Source organism: Anas platyrhynchos, chromosome 28, assembly GCF_047663525.1.
Source record: "Anas platyrhynchos isolate ZD024472 breed Pekin duck chromosome 28, IASCAAS_PekinDuck_T2T, whole genome shotgun sequence".
Taxonomy (NCBI): domain Eukaryota; kingdom Metazoa; phylum Chordata; class Aves; order Anseriformes; family Anatidae; genus Anas; species Anas platyrhynchos.
Window position 1 is genome coordinate 5,679,506 of NC_092614.1, and position 18,808 is coordinate 5,698,313.

General features: G+C 39.2%; 1 protein-coding gene across 1 annotated transcript in view; it reads right to left on the minus strand.

The window, feature by feature from the left end:
* The window catches only part of NSF (N-ethylmaleimide sensitive factor, vesicle fusing ATPase), an 80,029-nt gene that overhangs the window by 15,327 nt on the left and 45,894 nt on the right, over positions 1–18,808 (minus strand). The window contains exons 10-17 of the mRNA XM_038168731.2: positions 17,585–17,750; positions 16,996–17,070; positions 13,856–14,043; positions 10,491–10,586; positions 9,886–10,042; positions 8,594–8,727; positions 6,420–6,486; positions 6,149–6,228 (exon numbers count right to left, since the gene is read on the minus strand). Coding sequence (XP_038024659.2) covers positions 6,149–6,228; positions 6,420–6,486; positions 8,594–8,727; positions 9,886–10,042; positions 10,491–10,586; positions 13,856–14,043; positions 16,996–17,070; positions 17,585–17,750 — 963 coding nt within the window. The remainder of the gene's footprint in view (positions 1–6,148; positions 6,229–6,419; positions 6,487–8,593; positions 8,728–9,885; positions 10,043–10,490; positions 10,587–13,855; positions 14,044–16,995; positions 17,071–17,584; positions 17,751–18,808) is intronic.

The following is an 18,808-nucleotide window of genomic DNA, read 5'->3' on the forward strand; positions in this document are numbered from 1 at the left end:
CAAGACATATGTATGCTGTTATGCACCTTCAAACAGTCTTCTCATTATACAGATAAGGTACCAAGATACAAAGGAAGTCAGAGAGACTCTAGAACAGAACCCAGACCTCCAAAAGATGCACCAGCCCACTCTTACAAAACTACACCACCAAGACTATCTGCTTTACAAACTACAGCAGTTGTTTTTGTTTTGTTTTTGTTTGTCTTGTTGTTGTTGTTGTGTTTTTTTTTTTTAATTTTTTTACTGCATGTGAAACCTACACAACTCTTACAATCCAGAACAGCTTGGGTAAGGGACATATTAATAACAGTTTCACATGGACTACGAGCACTGTATTTGAAAAACAAAAACCACAACAAATGCTCAGCTGCACTCAGCAAGGCAGTTTCTGTTGCCAAAGTACAGCTAATAGCACATGCAATGTTCATGGCACAGCAGATAAGACATTGGTCAAGGAAGTAACAAGCTTGCACATTAACTACGTGAAGGATGCTACCTGAGCAACTTCTACATTGAAGAAATACATACTTGGTAACACCAAAAATGGAGTCTCCATAGAAATTTCACTAGAGACTAAAAGGTCTCACCAGAAGACAAACATTTAGAAAACAGAAGACATTTCTGTACGAAATGTAATCAGTGAGGCAAATTCCACCTACTCTAACTCCAGGTTTCTACATATGATTTCATTTTCTATACTTCCTTTTCGTTAACAAAGCCCAGATGACACTTACCTCCTCCCAGAGCAGTTCTGTGCTCACACAGCAATCTGTTTTCTAAACAACTAGTTCAGCTGTAGAAAACCAAATTTGCTATGGCCACATTTATTCACATGAATCCCAAACTTGCTGTAAACCAGGCCAGAGGACAATTACTGGACACACAAAAATGACTCTGAGCGACTTATTACAGTTTAGGAAAGCCACTGGAATCAGTCATTGTGGCAAGTTCTGTGGAAGCATCAGCTCAATGCTAAGCATTACTCAAAGTGCAAACGCTTAAAAACTGTTAGAATGGGAAAAGAGAAAAACAGAAGTCATTATTCTACAGTGTGAATCCACAGTGCTCTTAACTGCAGAGACAGTATGCAATCCTCATCAATTCAAACAGCACTGAGCTGGAGAAATTAGAGGAAAGCAATGAAGATACGCAGAAACATGGAATAACTTCCATAAATAGACTCTCGGTAAATTAACATGGGAAGAGGTTAAACAGAAAGGTCCGTAAAATCAGCAGCGCTGCAGTGGAGGAGATGAGGGAGTAAAACTGCTCTTTCTCACCATAAAAACTACACAGCACTACATGAAATTATCATGCATTTGTTTTAAAGCAAACAAAAGGATACTCACTTTCACCATACAGTTCTGTTCAATGTAAACAATACCAACACTAAGAACACAAAAGTTTAACAAGGTTCAAAAGTAACAGGACAAGCTAGGAGAGGGCTGATCCCTCAGCAGGTTTCACATGACTGTTAGGATCCACACTCAAGACCCACAGGTGACTGAATGGTAGAAAACTCGTTAGAACAGAGGGCTGAACTGCAAAACCGTACTTCAAGTTTTTAAGTGTTCCACGCAAAGCATTCGTTTTCCCTGCTTTCTTCAAAAGACACGCACTTCAACCAGCTACCTCTGAACTTCAACCACTGGAAAACCAGTTACCGTAAAACAAGTGTAATCTCTGCTGTACCAATTACTAAAAGAAAATTAAGTGTCAGGAGTCCCTTGTACTTCCCAAAGTTTCAGGCAACTTGCTCAGCAAACAACTGGAAAACCTACAAGTCAGAAATGTTTTGCCCCAGGCATTGCCACGAAAGCATGCAAAGCCATAATAAGGCCAAGCTGTCAAAAGCTGACCTCAGCCAATTACTCTGCAGTGACAACCCACCACCATGTAGCAGTGGATTTATTCTTGCTATTAAGATGCACTGCTAAATTGCCCCTGTTTTCAGAAACTTAACATTTTTTGATCCTTAATTTCTGCAACAGCCATCGCAAAGGCCATATGCCATGTTTGGCCTGTAAAAGATCAGGTTGGAGGTGAACCTCCAAAGATTAGGCGTAGCTACCACGTAAGAAGGAACTTGGTTTTTCAACAGCTTAAGATCATTTTATTTCAGACTCATTATCAGGACAGTTTTAGGACTAGTTCCTTCACTAACGGAGATTAGATACAAGCACAGCACCGAAGTCTGGATTCCTCATACCTGTTTTTAGACAATAGAGGTGCCTCAGTTGGAAGCCCAGGCTCCCTCCACACTGCTAAGGAGACACAGATGTGCAACTTGCCCCCACTGCATTCTAGAAGTGGGGTAACCCCAGATTTCACCTCTCTCTACTACACAGATTTTATCTGACTAAAGGACATAACCATAACCAGACAACTACCGCGTTCAAAGTTCAGAAAAGGGAGTAGTTTTCAATGACTACATTTTCAAGCATTACGAGATTGATTCTTCTTAGCACTCACTTCCTAACAGGCACCAGATTATTGTATTGACTACCTAAAACAAACTAGATCATAAATGAATTTCATAGACTGCTACAAGCAAATGAAGTCCCAGTGTGTCAGCGGAGTCTCAAATTACATCATTTCATCTCACCAGCCCCAGGCAAAGGGAGCTTAAAATACTCTACAGCCAAGTGCTGGTGGATACTGAAGTGCCTCTGTTGGATACTCATTGGCTGCTCACTCAACTTTGGCCCCTTCTATATTTTTAAGTAAATGTTTTGAGATTCTTCACATGTAATGGGAGAAAATGCAGTTCCCCAGGTTTACAGGTGTAAGCGTAACATCTCTATTGATTGGAGTTGCTTCCAATTCATACCAAGTGACATGGAATCGGGAATGTATGTGGGATTATATCAAACAAGGAGATTATTTTCCTCTTTCCCCTATCAACTTTCATAAATCTGCAAAAGCCTCCTGTGTCCCAGAGAGGAAAGGGGCTGGGGGCCTCTGGGAACAGTGGAAGGGCATCCACAAGAGTGTTCGAGAGCATCTCGCTAAGCCAGACATTTCATAACACTGCACAAATTGTACGTCCAGCTTAGCGCGGGGATGCTGCAATGGTCTTTCACCCTTTGAGCCAATTGTTAGCTTTTCACAGGAACCAGCAGGGAAGCACATGTGAAACCTCTGTGGGGCTGGTGAGCGTCTCCATGCCTTGTGTGACTCTGCATGTAGATGAAGCAGCTTCGGCTTTCGGAGCTGCTGCTGCTTAGTTCTCAGAGAAGTCCTTTTCTCCCGCTTGGCTCCCCGCTGCGACAGTCCTTTTCAGTTTTTCTATCCCCCCCAGCCTCTTCTCCTGCACAACACAGTGAAACTTGATTGAAATAAAGACCCAAGAGAACATGGTTTATTTTCTTCTCTTCAGTCCATTTTAGAAAAGCTTTTTAATTGGTTTAAAAAAAGATGCTAAACAAAATGCAATGTTTTTCAGTCTTCTTGAACGAGTAATAGATACCACTATTTAAGCATTGCTCAGAGGAACTAGCAGTCATGAGCAGTGACTGGGAATTTAAAGCAAAATGACAAACGTTTCTAATTTATTTTTTTTAAAGTCTAACATGTTTACTCCCAAAACTTCTGCAAAGTACAAACAAGCTAGAAAAACAGAAGGTTTGAGTATGTGCCCTTCACACACAGCGTTAAAATAACATAGTTGCAATAAGAAGAGGGAAATCTGGGAAGCAGCTTTCATAAACCAATTTAACAGAGACCTCAATGCATAATTAATAAGATATCATCCCAGAAATGCTCTTCTTACACACATAGCCTACAGTAATTGTAGGAAGCTGCTTGCACATTAAGTATACTCTGCAAGTGATGTGACAACACTGTGTGAATACATAATCTGGGCCACAAAGATGGGAGCAGCAAAGCTGCACTGCCAGAATGCTCTCTGCTTCCCACTCATTCCTTGCTTGCACTTTCAACTGCTTTGTCGTTCCCATTCTTAAGCTTTTCAAATCACCTGCGTTCGTATTTTGGGCCCCTGCAACTACTGACAGAAAAGGAAGCCAGGTACTGCCTCCCCAGCACGTTGCCAACAATTTCTCCCAGCACTGGGACACGTATGGTGTATGGTATGAGCCAGGACACTGTTTTTACAAGGAATGAGGAATGAACCTAAACCATGACCCCAATCCCACAGAGATTTGCGTCGGTTTGACCTCATGGAGCAGGTTAGTACCACTGATGCTACTCATGTACATTTAAAGCATTTATCTGCATCTCAAATTACAACCAAAACCCTTGAAACCAGCCATTCCTTCCAAATAAATTGCTCCCCAAGGGAACTAGTGATCTCAGAGGGAACTTCGAAGGGCAATGATTAACCAGCAGTATTATCTCCCTTGTGGGTTTCTCATTTGAGCTTAAAAGCCTTAAGAGTCTCCTTGCCCACATTCAATCTTTTTCACAGTAAAGGTTCACAGCAGAGAACTCTTGGCCTTTTCCTGCATGAATCCACATCTTATACACAGTTGTGTTTGGTGTTTTGTTTTTTTGTTTTTTTTTAATGAAAGAAATAATCCCCAGATGACATGATTATCACAGAGAGCTCACAAGAAACAAACATGCTAGAAAGAGCCCTATGATCAGAACAGCAAAAGTAGGTCAGCATAAAAGGCCCTTCTAACCTCATGTCCTATTCTACAGTAGCCAATAGCGGACACTTAAAAGAAAAGAAAAAAAAGCATCAATCAAACAGTGACATTTCCTCAGAAAACTCTTTACCCTCCAACAATTTATGGCTTAAGTCACCATAATATTGGCTGTCAACCCAAAGTCTTCCAGCCTTGAGGGCATTTCAAACATTGCAAAGTACAAATCTCTAGCAACATGCATAAACTTGGCAAATATCTGAGAGCTTCAAGCCCGGCATCCTGCTTTCGGGGAGACTTGGGTGCCAACAAAAGTGCAACTAAGCAGCAAAATACATTCAGAGGACAGTGATAAAATGCAAAGCCTAATATTATAAATTCCTTGGACTACTGAGTCAAATCATGTTCTATTTTTTCCTGCTTATCTATGGGAACAATCATTTCCTAGTACTATGGGAATACCTAGCAATAGGTTAACAATTACATGAGATTACAGCTATCAAAAACAGGGTTGTGCAGCTGCATACAGCCAGCCTTTCTGTTCCAACTTACATGATAACAGAATCCAAGTTTGATATCAGAGGCTTCACATGGCACAGACAGCTCACTGGGAGAAATCTTTGTTCTCCCAGGTTGACAGCCACAAGGGGAACTTCAGGGTCTGTGGCATTACAATTTAGTTCAAAGTTCTAGATTTGAAAGGTCTTTTCACCAAACTATCTAATGAAAACAATACTCATGCATACATAACTGTTTCCAGGATATTAAAAATGACAAAAAAAAAAAAAAAAAGAGTTCAGCCAGGCTGTGTTTCTCTACTTTTACCTGACACCAACTTTCAAGGTTTTCCTGTTAGCATGTTACTTATTCATGCAGATACTTTCACACACAGCACAGAATTCTAGTGAATGACATTAAAAATGGCAAACAAAAAAGAAGCGTCCCTCCATGCTCGTCTCATTCAGTGCAAGCTTCAGAAACATTATTGCTTCTGATTTTCTTAAATCTCGTCAAGTCAGAAAGTACAAATTGACAGGGCCAGAAAGAGATGCAAAATCTGGAGCCTTACTCACCTTTTTTTAATTAACACCTGATAATTTCAAGTTAAGAACAAATTAAAACCCTTGCATCCCCAATCATACATTACTCAGAAATCAATTCTAAATAAGAAGGGAGCACGTGCTTGTGCCAGGGATCAATTTGGAGTGTACTGCTCCTTGGTGAAATCAGAAAGCTGACTGCTTGCATGTTTGAAGTTTACATGGTAAAGGTTTAACCTGTTTCCTTTGTTAGTATTTCTAGGGCTAACTCCATAAGATTCACCCTTAAATAATTAGATAATTAATGATGAATCCTTTGTGGTTATCCTAGAAATGTCTAACTGAATGAACAGCAGCAGGCTAGGATTAACTTGTCTGAATCAGAGACAATAGCACTAATACCACTGGCAGCACAGCAGTTATCAGCAAGACACAAAGCCCTCCACTGTCAAAATTATTACAGGAATAAGGCATCTCCCTCCTCGATTACTTTCTTACCTGAGGGGGGGCCTTCTTTAGCAGTACAAGAAGGGCTTGCAATACCAGATTAGAGAACCGTGGTCCAATTGGAACGTAATCTGAAATGAAAAATGCATTTTAATGCCCATTAAGCAGTTGCACATATAAACCACTTGACAGTAACAAAAAGCAGTTCAAAGCTCCTAAAGTAAACAGTTCCAAACCACTTCTGGTTTGTGATATTTCAATACTGCAAATATTTCAGTATTTCTGCACAACGGACAACACACTCCCCATTGTCCTAACTCACCTAGGAGTCTCTCAATGTCGTCCACAACAACACAGCTTAGCTGGGACTTGTACGCATCATCAAAGATCTAATAAAAACAGCAAAATGACTCACTGTTAAATCTCAGCAGCAAAACTACAATAGTCACGATTGGAACTGTTGATTTGTTTTTAACTAAGCACAGCAATATTTAGAAGAATAAACAGAGAATAAAGAACATAAGTACCACAAGACTAGACTCTACCTGCATTTAATAAAGCACTGACGATCTCAAATTCAGAGATGAGCTTTGTTTATTTACCCAATACATTTTGCAAAAAAGCCAGCTGCTGCTGCATTTGATTGTAAAGAATAGACAAAACAGAGCACCCTTCCTTTGGTTTTTGGAGCTGGGGCAATACTGAGAATATAACAATACACACACACAGACAAAAAAAACACCACCACGATCATAATGCAATTATGAAGTTTTTATATACAGGCTGGATATTGGTTATAACAAGACCTAGTGATTAAGCCTCCATATCACCCTTTATAGAGCAGCAACTGCAAAGATTGGATTTAAACTACGAGTAGCACTAAGGACTTCAGTGGTATTGCAAGCCTACCTCCAGCATACCCTGGATTCAAGTGAAATCCAGAATGATCCTTTTAGAATCTAAATTACAAACTGGGCTTCCAGCTGTGAGCACACTGCTTCTCTTAAAAACTATGCAATCTTGCAATGGGTTATTTCTTTATTCTTAGAGTAACATATCTCATTTACATGCCTAATCCGGTATAATTCAGCCAGAAGAGTAAATTGCTTCTGTAAATGAAATTTCTTTTCTTCCACCTGACTACTTGAAACAATCTAAGTTGTTCAATTTGTCTGCATTTCCCCTGCTCCCCAAGTTGTTAAACCTCTAATTTAAACAAACTTTGTCATCTCAAAACTGTTCCTAGTTTAATTCAGACAGGATCTGCTCCTTCCAAGTGCAACCCTGAGCCTTTCCTATCTTCATCTTTGGAGACGAAGCTCCAGGCTTGCTCATCACTGCTCAGATGTTTTGTTCCATTTTTAGTTATGACTATATATCAGACCCAACTGGGCCAGAACCTTGATATTTTCCCTTCCAGAACCACATAATCCATGCACTAACCACCCTGAGACTTTATTCAAAGTGATCACATGAAATCTCCTCAGCTGGGACAAAGCAAGCAAACATTCTTTGAAGACACATGAGCAAAAGGCCTGTGAGCTATAAATTTATACATGCTATCTTCAGCAAGATCCTTGCCTTCTTTCAGGTCTACCCTGTCAGGTACCCTGAAAACATCCAGAACAAATGTGATTCTTTCTATCTAAAGAGCTTCCTTTGATCTTTCAGTGCCTGGAACACAATTATCAAAGCAGCTAATTAACTCAATAGCAACATGCACAGGTAGCATCTTCAAAGGTGCCACTTCTTTGCTTTCTGTTCAGCAGCAGGAGTTTAACCAGAACCCTCTGCATTCATTTATTAGCAGATTATTAATTAGGAAAATAAATTCCAAACACACAATGAACATTTCTTTGTGATCACATATGGAATTACAACTGACCACAAGCAATACCAAAAAAAAAAGTTTTCCTGCAGCTAGAATAATCTATAATACTAGTGATTCTGCCATGGAGCTTCAACTGAAGAGACTTTTATTGAATTAAATATAAAGAGAAGACTAGTGTAGAATCTAAAGCATTTGGACACTACACACAACAACTGACTTTACTCTTCCAGAATTTCACAGTGCACTTGCTGAGTATTTGGGTGGCCTAGTACATTATTACAGAAGGCTTTCAGAAGATGGGGGATAGCACTGCTTTAACACAACACTGTTTTTACACAAAGCAATATATCCATTTACATTTTTTCACAAGATCTGTTTGGTGATACACAGAGCTTACTGAACTGCTGTAATTTTGTTTAACAGTCACTGGTCAGTGTTTGCTGGGTTTTTCAAAAGAGTTCCTAAAGAAACTAAGTGTCATGGGATGAGTCACTGAGTGTCAGTGCCCCAAACACATTCATTTAGTTTTATAAACAAACATGTGTATAGGAATTTAGGACCTACAGAGGAAAGAAAGCACAATCTCAAGGAATATTCACTTTTCAATCTACTACAGCACACAGAATTGAATTGTCATCAAACAAAAGAGGAGGGTGCAGAAGTACCTTCTTCATAGCCTGGCACTTGGCTGTTTCAGAAAATCCAATCATCTTATCAGGAGAACAGATCTTGATAAAGGGGAAGTTGGATTCCTCAGCTATTTTTGCTGCTAAAGCAGTCTTCCCACTGTGGGGGGGACCTGATCCAAAGGAAAAACAAAATTAAAAAAATCAAAGGAGAAAACATTTCTGGTAAGGCTCAGCATGGATGATATTTTAAATATGATTATGATTTTTTTCACAGGTATTTGCAGTGTGAAGTGCCCTTTTCTTCTACTTGCAGAAGGAACACGCCCTCTTTCTGCAATCCAGTCCTCCAGATGAAGGAAATTAATGCAACTATTTGAGCACATGCAGTCTGATTTGCCATGAAACAAACACAAAAGAGAATGAGACATATTTTATAGAAGATGGCACTGCAGCAAAATTAGTACGTGTTGGTATTTTGCAGAATCTTTCTGAACCACTTTCATGCCCCTTAAAGATGTTTCCTGGAGGTACCATGGTAAACAAGCAAACAGCATGAATGCCAAGTAAATATTGACAAAGACAACTTATAATTTGCCTGAATTCACACTAGGATAATTCAAAGACCAAAACACATCTGAATCTATACACCGAGTACAAATCAATCTGGAATACAGTAAGGTATTGCATGCAAGCAACATGCTGAAATATGCTGACCACAAACACAGAATTATTCAGGGGAAGCTATTCAGGGTTTAATTTCAAAGCAACAAACCACTAAGCAATAGAAGCAATCCAAACTTTTAGACTTCAGGAAAAAGAAAGAGGGAAGTGGTAAATCACATACACTCTAATATCTGCAACAGAGATATTGAACTAGCTTCCTAGACTCTTCATGGTCAACAACAGTGTTGATGGAGGGCAATCCTCCTCTAACAGTACACACCTAAAAGTGGCCAGATGAACTGTTGTTTGAACTCAGTTGATAACACTGTTGAGATCTCCAATGACTTGAAATCGAATAGTGATACCTAACTCAGCTAAAGATGTTTGAACTGTAAAACATCCACATTTAGATCAACCGCATACACTCACTTTTCTGTTGTTCCAAGACCAGGATTTAGATCATCCCCTCAAATTTCATGCTGAGAAGCCAGTGTTAATATCTAAACTAATTTCACCCAATATAGAGAAGGAAATTAATTCTATTTTTCCTCCTATATGTTACTTCTACATGCAGTAGCAGGATATAACAGCCACCATGTGGGCAACAGATAAAAATAGTTTACACAAGTTGGTTTTTTTTACATACATATTTTTTATAACTTTACCTTCTAGAAGAACGCTAACAAGTGGAGTACGGTCGCTGTTCTTGGTCTGTTGAACAAGCAGCTCCCCATCATCCAATACCCTTGTTACTGGATCACCCCACTTAATAATACCATTCATGATATAACTCGCATAGTCTTCCTGGTTGGTTCCAAACGCCTATATTAAGAGAGGCAGCATTTATTTTACATGTATCTTCAGCACATATTCTAATCAGTGCAAGTCACCAATGTGTTTTGAATCTATGTCATTTAAAGACAATTCTCAAAAATGGGGCTTAAGTCTCCTGTTACAGTCCGCATGAAAGCTGACATCAATTGACTGAAGTAGCATAAAAGGGAGAGCGTACATACAACAAGGAGAAGAAACTGTGCTGCTTTATTTGTTCTATTGCTTTTTAAGATTCTTACATGGAAGAAAAGGTATAAAATAGAGCCTTACTGTTGCAGGCAGAGAGCAGCTCCCTGCTTTCCTTCCTACAACACAGGATACAATACCTCAGACCACGGTGCATTACGGCACGTCTGATCCCAGAAGGAAGTTGCTCTCTTGCATCATTAACTGTACTGCGTGACTCTATCGCCCAAGTCGCATGCTGCCTACTCACCGGTTTTATGTCGTTCTCCAAAGACGCAAAGAAGTCTCCTCTTGTCACACGTAAGCTTTCTGCCTTCTCCATATCCACTTCCACTTTGTTGCTGGCCTGAAGAGGGCAACAAAACACGGTGAAGTGCAGCACTACTGCACCTGACCCCTTAGCAGCTTCCATCCAAGGATTCAAACCCATAGATGGTATGCAACAACAAAAATGCTTTTTAAAAGTTGTTGAACAACTGCTGGGTACCACTGGAGCAATCATCACCTTCAGATCCACAGCCATCTGCCAGTCCCCAAAAGTCATTGAGTAACAATTGTTACATCCCACTGGGTGAAAAGTGAAGAGCATGGCCATGATCCCACTGCTCAGAGAAGCAACCCCAGATATGAACAGGACAGAAGCTCTGCACCATCCTTGCTGCTGCCTTACCTCTTTAAACCATCTGTCAGTGAAGCAGACACTAGTGCCAATATGAGACTAATCTCACTTATATTTAGATTTCTATAATGTAAAGGAGTTATGTAGCTTCCCCTTTAGATTAAGGAACCACTCCCCCCCGGCCTTTAGAGGCTATAGAAATATTTCTTTATTGCACAGTCCAGGTGCTAGCTAGGAAGGTGGTGAAGTCTCTTCCATTTTGTGATTTTTTTCAGAAAGACAAATTCAGGTTTGGTTAAACCCAACTCTAGATTTGCCTGCTCCATTTTTGACAACTTCAAATGATTCACTTTCCTCTCCCTTCATGAAAGTCTTTAAGGGGATTGGTAAATACTAGATTTCTTACTAGTTTGTCTTTATTTGCTTCAGTCCAACCGAAGCTGTGAATGTTCCCAAGGCAGCACTATCAGCAGCATTACTTGGAATAAACAAGCTAAATTTGTTTACTAATTTGTTTACTAAGTAAGCTACAAAGCTCAGTTCACATTGCTCTCCTTTTTGGGCAGTTTGGGAACAGCAGCAGCATTTAAAACCTAGTGACTGGAAGCAAACATACAGAAGACAAAGCACTACTGCAATCTTTTCTTGTAAATCATTTCTAGTACCTCTAGTTGTGACTGAGGAGATAGCTCAAAGCTGCTCAGACTGGAGCTAGAAGAGGTTTTCAAGAATTAAAAATATATTGAGAGTAGCCTTTAAAGCTGTAGGCTTCATTCGGATGTATTACTGACTATGGCTGCAGCTCTACAATATGGAGCAGCTCCACTTACTAGGATTATTTCTAGATCTCCAAGTATATTGATTGCCTTGGGCAACAATCAGGAATTACATAGACTTGAAGCAACTTTTCCACTAAGTGTCGTACAAACACTGGCTATTACAGCTAATCCTATCGGTGCAGTCTGCTGAGAATCCTGAGTGGAGTTACAGATATCAGAAAGAGGATTAGTCACAAAAGGAGGGCAGAAGTTGGTCTGAGAAAAGCAATTCATCTAACTGCTAAGTGGCAAAGCAGAAACATTTTTTTTAATCATATAAAGTAAATCAGAGATGAGGCAAAAGATCTAAATTCTCCTATACTTGACATAGTGCAGTCTTGAAAGTCCTTTCATAATTTCTGTACTTCAAACTATACCATAAGAAATTCCTCTAGATTCCAAAACAACTTTCATTGAAACTTACCTGCATCTTTCCACACTACATGCTTTTACCTGAGAGTATGATGGCCCTACATGAGTTCTCTGTTCAGGAGGTAAAAACTTGGGATTTCAGGGCATTTCTCAGAAGGCAGAGAAACCTCTATCGCCTTTTCCTAAGACCAAGGTGATGGTAAGTCAAATAATATTCCCTCTCAAACACATCTAAAAGACATTATCTTCTGACTAGCATGATCTACAAGAACAGGGACTGCACTTGAGCATGTGAAGGAAACATATTATGCTTATCTTGTAGAGTAACAAAAGCAGCTTCTAAACAGCAACTTCAGTAACCCAGACTGGCCTAAAAAATATTTGTAACCCAAGAACAGCTGAAATGATAGAGTCCCTCCTCACAAAAACACTCACCCAGCAGAAATAGAGGATGCCAAGCATATAGAGGATCTTTAGTGCAGGTTAATCACTCTTCTGTTTTGCAGAGGGAAGCAAATGTACTCAAAACACTAATATATTCCTCGAGTTGTACACATACAAACAGGAAGCTTCCTTTCTTTCCTAACCTTTAATGGATTGTACATTTTAATTTTTAACATTGAAGTATTTTGAAAGGATATCAGAAGAACTTAAATGATTCAGAAGGATAATTTCATTTGATTTTCAAACGCTATTTGTTTTGTGGCTTCCACACAAGTGCTTCTGAAATCTAGGTCAGGCATGTGATGTATATTTTAAGTTTTGCAGTACTCATAGGAGAGAATGATAGACCTCAGCGTATCGTTTGGCTGACGATGTCTTCATAATACACAGTAAGATTATCCAAAAATACTGTCAAAATGTTTGAGAAGAAAAACAAGTGTGGTTGCTTGACATATGGAATACACATATTAATACATAGTAATAGTACACATAGTACATATAGTAATACATACATTACTAAGATGTTAATCACATACACACCTAAAGGAGGAGACAGCTCTTTTATATTCATGTATTGCCCTTGTCTCCTCTCCCACAGCAAAATTTGGCACCGCAGGGATCATATCAAAATGCTAATAGTCCCAAAATTCACCCAAAATTCAAGCAAAGAAAATGCATCAATTCTAAGTTAAACTAATTATTAAAAGGAAAACACTTTGCTTTTAAAGGGATGAAAATATAAGGGATGAAAATACCTCCAGAGGTGATTTCTTTTTTGAGACAGAACACAAGAAAATGAGAAACTGTTCATGTTTGTGCTTTTGGTTATAGGAAACAAACAAATTTTCTTGGCTATATAAAATATAAGCAGAAAGAACCAGAGCTCCCAATAGATATAAATGTCAAAGCAACCAAATTATTTTTCTTGCTGAAATGAAAGCATAATTTGTTTTCTTCGTATCTTAGGCTGAACAGACTTTTTATTTAAAAAAAATCAGTGCTGGGCAACTAATGTCAAAGGCTCTCTTCTGCAGTAATTCACACCAATTCTTGGCCGCTGGCGAGGTTACATCCTTCAGCCTCTTTCTTCATGAACTAATCATCTCATATTTCAACACCATCGAATACTGTGTTCTTCATCTGGATTAATATAACCTGACATTTCATGGTCCTTATAACTTCTTTCTACTTAAAGATACACTGACCTCCCATAATCAGCAAACGATGGAAAAAAGCAAGGCAATCTTCCTCTAGAATGGAGGGAGCTGAGATGACATTATCCATTTGGAAGTAAACATACCAGAAAAGACTCCACATATTTTCTCTTTTTCCTTCCCCTCAACATGAGATGATAGGACTGACCTTGATATGTCTGTTCATAGCAGTAGACTGAGCAGCTCGAACTAAGCCTTCTAATTCAGCACCACTGAAGTTCTTAGTCTCAACTGCCAGCTCTGCAATGTCCACATCTTCAGCCAGCAGCTGATGTTCCCGCATCCGTACTGTGTGGATATGGAGAATTTGAAATCTGCCCTTCTCGTCCGGCAAACCTGAGATTTTAAACAGAGCGCATCCCAGTCAGTGTCTCAGCACAGCAGCTGCAGCAAAACCTTCCCCTCTCTTCAATGGTCCTGCTTCCAAAGGCTCTTTCTCAATATAAGCAATTCATTCATAAGTAGGATATTTAAAAAAAATGTTTGAAAGTATGCAGTTTGCCCTTGGCATCACCCCCACGCTACACAGAGAAACAGCCTAAGTTTAATTTCCTCCAAGTTCATTGCTCTCAAGCTTCCATAGCAGGAATTCACCGTACACAAGAGCAATCTGGTCAGCCTGGCATCCTTAAACAGTTCCACCTTGTAGTTTTCATAAAATCTTAATTTTCTCAGATATAAGTGATTATTCCCCAGATTGCACCTTAGCAACATAGTGCAAGATACAAAAAAAGTGGTTTTTTTTTAAAGTAAGGTAAGTCCATCTGGCACAACATTCTCTTGGTAAAATCACGCTGTACTTCAGCTCATTTTCCTCCAGAGCCTTTATTACAAGGATCCGATGTTCTATGGAAGTCTTGCTCAGACTGCAATTTATTTAATTTAATTTTGTCAGCTAAAGCTGCAAGTAATACACCTGCAACACAATAAATAAATAAATAAACTCTTACCTGGTTTTAGTAAAAACAGTTGCTCCTACACATTTGTTTTTAAGCATGAGATTGCACAAAGGCAACCGCTATTGTATATAGTTCTTCATCCCTAAAACACACTTTCTTTGCTGAGTCTTTCCTTCAATTCCTTGTAGCTGTGTCATTTTGTAAAGACTGTAAATGACAATTTTTGCTAGTGCTAGTTCTTTCTCATTATTATTCATCAGCTTGGCCACTAACAACTCCATGCACTGCTCTACTCTTCTTTGTCCAACTTTCCTTTTTTGCATACTATGCCAGGAATAGGCACAAGTCTCTTAATATTTTTTTCCCCACATCCAACTGAATACCTTAGTCTCAATAAGCCTTCTAAATTTTAGAAACCATCTGTGCTGCCTGTGCTCCACAAGATTTTAAGTCTTACCTAGTGCTCCAGTTGCTTCTCTAGTCCTCACATCTCCTATGAGATATATGCACAATACTGCCTAATACAAACTATTTCCTAGAGTGATCAACTTCAGAGTAATTAGCATTAACTCTGGAGCATCGGCATCAGCTTACTGCCTAGGTTACCTCTGCGGCTGCCTTCATAGTCATCAGCTTCTCTTCTTTTGCCTACAATCTTCACTTTTCAGCTATCACAAAATCTCTTTGTGTTTCTGGATCTTTGAAAGAGTGATGTTACCCTTTAAGGATAAGAAAAAAAATCCCTAGCAAACACTTAACATTACATTGAAAGTTCCATTTCAAGAGTTTCCCCACATTTTAGACCAATAATTGCAAATTCTTATCTTCCCATGTAGTATATCATATGATTTTTAGGGTTACATGGACATTTCCATCTAATTTTGCGCAATGAAAGGAAACTCACCTTAGCAATGTTAATGGCCCTCTTTGCCTGCGATTCTCATACGGTTCACTACATTTTGAGATTTTATTTATTCTTACCTTTAGACTATTCAGTGCATAGCTCAGAGTACAGAAAATATTTCATAACATTTGTGTGTATGAAGTTCACAGGAAAATGTTTTATGGACTCTTTCAAATCACAAATCTAAAACCATGCTTCCAACCTTTAAACGCCCTTCAAGACTTCATCTTCACTAATGAGACTTTGTCTGTAAGATCAGAAGTAAAGACTTGTTTTCCTGAATCTAAGCTGATGTAGGCTTAATTTCTTGAAGAAAAAAAAAAAAAAAACGAACGTAGGTTATAATAAATAATCTATTAATTTGGAGTTGGTATCAAGTAAATGTGTATAATTAAAAAAGTCCCTTCTAAATTACTAACAGATATTAACCTTTTCCAAATCACTAAAATAAATGGCTAAGAGCGCTCTTTCGCATGTTTTTAGTTCTGTTGTTGCAAGCAATCTAGACCTTCTGGAATAAGCAAGTCTGAAACGTTTAGCCAATGCTATTTAACATTTGCAGTTACTAAGGTTAAATTCACCATTATCACTTTATACAAATAGAAGGATGTTTCTCCAAGTCAAGAACTGCTCTCATACATTACAAGATCAACAGTTCTGCAGTTTCCACCTAGGACTGGTCCAGTGCTTTCTTTGTTCCTTTCATTAGTGCAAGAGATTCAGGGTCCTGCCTGTCCACCCCTACCCAATTCTGCTGGACAGAATCTGATACTGCTTAATAGCAAGCTGAATACGACTCAGCAGTGAGCTCAGGTGGCCAAGGCCAACAGCATCCGAGCTTGCATCAGAACTAGTAAAGCCAGCAGGACCAGGGAGGTGATCATCCCCCCATACACTCTGGTGAGGCTGCACCTCAAACACTGTGTTCAGTTTTGGGCCTCTCACTAGAAGGACATTGAGGTGCTAGAATATGTCTAAAGAAGGGCAACGAAGCTGGTGAACAGTCGTATGAGGAGTCACTGAGGGGGCTGGGGTTGTTTAGCCTGGAGAAGCAGAGGCTCATCGCTCTCTTACAAGTACCTCAAAGGAGGCTGCTGCATGTTGGGGGTTGGTCTTTTCTCCCAACGCTAGGACAAGAAGAAAGTCTGAAGTTCCACTTGGGGAGGCTTAGGTTGTATATTAGGAAAAAATTCTTCACCAAAGGGGTTGTAAAGCATTGGAACAGGCTACCCAGGGATGTAGTTGAATCACCATCCCTGGAGGTATTTAAAAGACTCACAGATGTGTTTCTGAGGGCCATAGTTTAGTGATAGACTTGTTATTGCTAGGTCAACAGTTGGCCTTGATGATCTTAGAGGTCTTTTCCAACCTAAATGATTCTATGATCAGGTCAATGGCTTATCAATTGGTAAATCTAAAATGGTATTTTAATTTGCTGACTAAGTTAATGTGAGCTTATATATTGACATATACTAGTTTGCTTACCAATCTCCATTTTCACCTCAAGTCTCCCTGGTCTCAGCAGAGCTTCATCAATCAGGTCAGGTCTGTTGGTCATTCCTAAGTGCAAAATTAAAACCAAAATAAGCATTAACTCAGCTAACTAAATCGGCCTCCATCTCCTGAATATACTCCCTAAAGCTAACACGAGACCTCAGTCTCAGAAAAACAGACAGGACAGACATTTTGAGAAATATTGGAAAAAGCCATGCCCTAAAGTAGAGTCAGGGCAATAGGGATCAAACCTACCCAAGTCCTGGCATCACAACAACTCAAAAAGATAGCTAAAAAAGCCCCAGTCCTATATGTCATATGTCAATATACCAGTGCGTATTATTCCTTGCAAGTTTTCTTAACCAAACACTTGCTATTAAAAGTGAAATGAGAAAATTCTTTAAAACAGTAATATCAGTCAATTACATCTCCCTTTAAATATGCCACTGTTGCTTGTCAAATAATGGCCACTCAGATGAGTCCAAACACATCCAATACCAGCAATGGTAAGTTAGCTGACCTGCAGCGAGCAAACATTTTTCAACCAGACCCCATAATAAGAAAGACAGCATTATCATACCAATCACTAGGATGTTATTGAGTTGTTCTACTCCATCAATTTTAGACAGCAACTGGTTTACAACAGTATCGTGGACTCCAGTGCTGCCCGCCATGCTTCCTCTCTGCTTGCAGATTGCATCAATTTCATCAAAAATGATGATATGAACACCGCTGTTTGCTCCAAGCTATTGGAGAGAAAAACATGTCAGGAATGCCATGTCACCATTGAAAGTAATCCAAACAAAACAGTAATTTCTCAATAAGATCAGACAGAGATACAAAACATTGATATCTGCAAGTGGTTTAGTATCACATGCTATGCATCAGACCCCTTTTCATAATATCATCTTGCTGTCTTGTTGGTGGGCTTTGTCCTAACACAAGATTTCACAGCTGACAGTCCTAAGAGAAGCAGTGTTTCAGTGGACAGGAGTAGAATGAACATGAAAAGCACGAGCCCAAAAGGCAGAAGACACAGCTCAAAGGTCACAGGACTTGGTATCTGTGGAAGCCAGCTGAAAAAGAGATGAAGAACAAAATACATCTGTGGAAGGATGCGCCCAATGTTGGAAATAGCCCAGGTCACAAAGTTAGGAAATACACATCTTGCCACAGTAACTGTGTTCTTAGTATTTTCAAGGAGTCCATTTGTTCAGTGCCAATCAGGAATAGAACTGCTTCTTCCCAGGTTCACTCACAGGTGAAGCAGTTGCAGCTGGTAAAAGAACAGGATACTTTTTGTGACCATATTATGAAGCTTTTCCCCTTCAAATTCTACCTCTAAAACAGCTATTGTGGACACTGGAGACCATGCTAATAATGGGTAAATGTGCTGTCACTGGCAATCTGCCCCAGACACAAGTCATTACAATACCAACCTTTTTGAGACCTTTTTAATCTCACAACTTGTCATCAAGACCATCCCCTCCAGCCAATATAAAGTCTATTTTAACAGGTGTGTTATTGCAAAGGAAAAGCAGCTCACAGCTTTCAGTTATATCGCAACAACCACAGAAAAGGAGATTGTTTACATCTGTATGTGTTCCCATGTAAAGCTCAGATTAATAAATCTTTTGCAGAAGAAAATTAAGTAATTTCAGAACCTGCAGCACTGTCTGGCATAAATAAAATTAAGGTATACAGTCTCCTTTGCTAATGTCTTCTGAACAGGCCTCACTATTTAGTAGCAATTTACCTGAAAATATAGCTTCTTTACCATAAAATCTTAATCACAATTAAGTGA